The sequence below is a fragment of the Rhododendron vialii genome, chromosome 8a, assembly GCF_030253575.1.
Source record: "Rhododendron vialii isolate Sample 1 chromosome 8a, ASM3025357v1".
Lineage (NCBI taxonomy): Eukaryota > Viridiplantae > Streptophyta > Magnoliopsida > Ericales > Ericaceae > Rhododendron > Rhododendron vialii.
This window is the reverse complement of record NC_080564.1, coordinates 18,149,209-18,153,267: the sequence shown is the minus strand read 5'-3', so window position 1 is coordinate 18,153,267 and position 4,059 is coordinate 18,149,209. Positions and strand designations below refer to the sequence as shown.

General features: G+C 48.5%; 1 protein-coding gene across 1 annotated transcript; it reads right to left on the bottom strand.

The window, feature by feature from the left end:
- Positions 1-200: 200 nt before the first annotated feature.
- On the bottom strand, positions 201-3,604 carry LOC131298624 (uncharacterized). The gene is made up of 5 exons (XM_058324102.1): positions 3,195-3,604; positions 2,687-3,137; positions 2,088-2,617; positions 690-1,869; positions 201-539 (listed from the first exon to the last, which is right to left on the bottom strand). The coding sequence occupies exons 1-5, from the start codon at positions 3,602-3,604 to the stop codon at positions 201-203; spliced, it is 2,910 nt and encodes a 969-aa protein (XP_058180085.1).
- Between the last annotated feature and the right edge of the window lie 455 nt (positions 3,605-4,059).

Sequence of the window (4,059 nt, the reverse complement as noted above, 5' to 3'; positions counted from 1 at the left end):
GCTAATTTAATCTTGGCATCATCCCGCTTTTCTTCAGCCAACATAAGCTCGGTAGCGACTGCATCATTGTTGGTTTCTAGATCAAAAGTTTCAGTGCGCAGGGTTGGGAACTTGGATTCGAATGGGATGACAGCTTCCATGCCGAAAGCCATTGCAAAAGGAGTTTGGCCGGTGGAGCGTCTTGGAGTGGAGCGGTAGGCCTAGAGGACCCGCGGCAGTTCTTCGGCCCATTTTCCTCGTTTGGAGTGTAGCCGACGCTTGATACCAGCGCATACTGTCTTGTTTGTTGCTTCGGCCTGACCATTGCCTTGGGGGTAGGATGGGGTTGAATTGAAAAACCTAATTCTGAACTCAGCACAAAGTCCGGTTAACTCTTTTCCGACGAATTGGGAGCCATTATCCGAAACAATCGCATAAGGCACACCGAACCGTGTGACGATGTTCCTCCACACGAATCGCCGAACGTCTGCTTCGGTAGTAGTGACTAGTGGTTTGGCTTCCACCCATTTTGAAAAATAATCCGTTGCCGTTATCAAAAACTTGAAGCCCCCAAGGGCAGTTGGAAGTTTGCCAACTATATCCAAGCCCCATTGGGCAAAGGGCCAAGGGCTAGTGATAGGTTTGAGAGATTGAGCGGGCTGCTTTGGTACAGGAGAAAAAAGTTGGCAAGGTTTGCACTTTTTGACTACTTCTTCACAATCTTTCTTCATTCCTTTCCAGAAGTATCCTTGACTGAGAGCTCTTTGACAGAGGGAACGTCCGCCGGAGTGACAACCGCAGCTTCCAGAGTGAAGTTCGGTCAGAATAGTTGGGACCTCGGTTGGATGAATGACTCGAAGATACGGCCCTGTGAAGCTTTTCCTGTAGAGTTGGCCGTGCTCAGAGATCCAATAATGGGCTGCTTTGCTACGTACACAGTGGGCCTCCTTCTTGTCGGAGGGTAGCGTATCATTCTTGAGGAACGAAACGATCTCATCCATCCAACTAGGGCCGAGGGATATGCTGAGAACTTCTTCCGAGATTTCGAAGCTTGGCTGGTGGATCTCGCCGAGGCTGATGTGTCTATACTCGGATGCTTTGCTTACCGAGGCCAAACTTGCTAGAGCATCGGCATGAGCGTTGTTCTCTCTGTTGATCTGTTCAATGTGGAATCCCTTGAACCCTCGGATTAGCTGAAAAGCCGTAGCCTGATACTTTATCATCCTTGGATCCCAAGCTTCATAATCACCTGTTATTTGGTTGACGATCAGCTGAGAGTCACAGAAAACTTGAAGGTCTTCGACTTGTAAACTTATCGCGGCTCGGAGCCCAGCTAACAGTGCTTCATATTCAGCTTCGTTTTTTGTGGCTGGGAAGTTGATTGTGATAGCACTTTCATGAAGGATGCCACAAGGGTTTACAAGGACAACCCCTGCACCCGCACCGATGTTGTTTGATGCCCCATCAACGTGTAACTTCCAAACGTCTCCACTAAATAAGTTCCACGTTTTTCGAGCCTCTTGTTGTTCTAGCATTCCGCAGTTAGGCTTCACCAATGCTTCTTCATCTGGGCTTCCAGGGGTGAATTCTGCAATGGAGTCTGCTAATACTTGGGCCTTGATTGCTGTTCGAGGCTCAAAATGGATATCAAAATTTGCTAATTCGACCGCCCACTGAGATACCCGGCTTGATAGGTCGGCCTTCCTCAAGAGGTTTTTAAGTGGAAACTCTGTGAGGACTATGATGGGGTGCTCCTGAAAATAAGGGAGCAATTTCCGAGCTGCTGTAACCAATGCTAGAAGAAGCTTCTCTAGCAGTAGATATCTGGTTTGTGCTGGGAGCAAGGTTCGGCTAGTAAAGTAAATTGGTTGGTCTTCAAGGCCTTCCCGTCTGATAAGTGCCGAGCTCACAGCATGTGGAGAGACAGCTAAGTAGAGATGGAGAGTTTCAAAGGCAATTGGTTTGACGAGAAGCGGGGCCGAACATAGATAAGATTTCAGCTCGGTTAGTGCTGCGTCGCAATCTTCCGTCCACTTAAAACTCCGTCGGCTTTGCTTTTTAGGGTTTGGAAGAAAACGTGGCATTTATCTGACGAGCGGCTAATGAACCTGTTGAGGGCCGCTGCCATCCCTGTTAGCTTCTGAATTTCCCGAGGAGTTGATGGTGGTTTTAATGGCTGAATAGCTGAGATCTGGTTCGGATCTGCTTCGATTCCACGCCGAGTGACAAGATAACCGAGGAACTTCCCGGAGCTAACTCCGAATGCGCATTTGTCTGCATTTAGCCGTAGCTTGTACTTCTTCAGAATTGCAAAGACTTCGGCAAGGTGAGAGAGGTGGTTCTCGGCTTTGAGACTTTCGACTACCATATCATCAATATAGGCTTCCATGATCTCCCCGATGAGCATTCCGAACAACAGGTATACCATTCTTTGAAATGTGGCCCCCGCGTTCTTGAGTCCAAACGGCATAACCAAGTAGCAAAAGAGGCCCCTTGGGGTGATGAATGCCATCTTCTCCATGTCGGCGGGGTCCATGGCTATCTGGTGGTAACCTCTGTAGGCATCCAAAAAACTGAGCCGAGCATGACCCGCTGTTGCATCTACTAATTGATCTGTCTTTGGGAGGGGTAAACAGTCCTTTGGGCAAGCATCATTCAAGTTGGTGTAGTCCACGCAGACCCTCCATTTTCCATTCTTCTTCTTTACCACCACAGGGTTTGCAAGCCAAGTGGGGTATTGCACTTCTTTGATGGCACCTGCCTTGAGGAGTTTGTCCACTTCTTCGTTTACAGCTTCGGCATGAATGGTAGCCGAACATCGAGGCTTTTGAATCACCAATTTTGCTGATTTTGAAACATTGAGTGAGTGCTGGATGAGCTCTGGGTCGATGCCTGGCATATCGTACAATGTCCAAGCAAAGACTTCAATGTTGCTCTTCAAGAATTGAAACGTTTCTTCACTCCCGGCTTTGGGCAAATCGGCTCCGAGCATGAAATATCGTGAAGCGTCCTCGTTGAGTGGGAATTTGATAAGATCTTCAATGGATTTTTCTTCAGGAAGAGATCCGACGTCCTCGAGAACCGGCTTGTCAGGGACTTCAACCCAATGTACCCGTTTGGAGCTTGATGTCTTTCCGATGGCCGAGACGTAACATTGTCTGGCCTATAATTGGTCTCCAAACAGATCTTCTTGTTTGCCGTGAGCGCCGATGTACCTGACCACCTGGTGGTAGGTTGAGGCGACGACCTTTATTGAATGGAGCCAATTTCGGCCAAGGATTGCATTGTATGGGCTCGGGGCATCCACGACGACGAACTCCAGATTAGAAGTAACCGAGCCGGTCACAACAGGGAGGGTAATCCTACCGAGAGGCCAAACGGGAGTTCCACTAAATCCAATTAAGGGAACTTCTGCTGGGAGTAGGCATGACTCTGGGATTTCGAGCTCCGTGAAGAGGGATAAGTACATCACTCCGGCCGAGCTTCCTTGGTCTACAAGCACCCTTTTGACTGAGTGGGTTGAGATTTGCACCTTGACCACCAATGCGTTGCTGTAGGGTGTTTGGATTCGTTGAAGATCTTGCTCGGTGAAAGTAATTGACCAGGGAGGCTCAAATGTCTTCATCCGTTTAGAAGCACGATTGATGGAAAAAATTTGGGTTGCATTCTGAGCTTTGCCGAGCTCCAAACGAAGCTACTTTGCTACCTCCTTTGTGGTTGGTCCGTGAATAACGTTGATAACTCCAACCGAACGGGGAATGGGATTTTGTCCTCCTGCGTTCGGCTGTCTCCTTGGTGTTTTTGTCCAGTCAATATGATCATCGAGAAGTCCCTGTGCCGCCAGATTTTCCAAAACTGCTTTATACGGAGCGCAAACCGTGGTGTAATGGCCGAGCTCGTTATGGTACGAGCATCTCTTCCGACTGTTGTTATTGCCTTCTTCTGTGTTCAACTTGGGAGGGTTCGGCCAGACAAAGAACGGTTCCCTCTCTAACGTACGGAGGAGGAAATAAATTGGCTCTTTAAAAACGGTGGTTTCAGCTATATAGTCATGAGCTTTAGGACCCTTTTTGTCCGCCA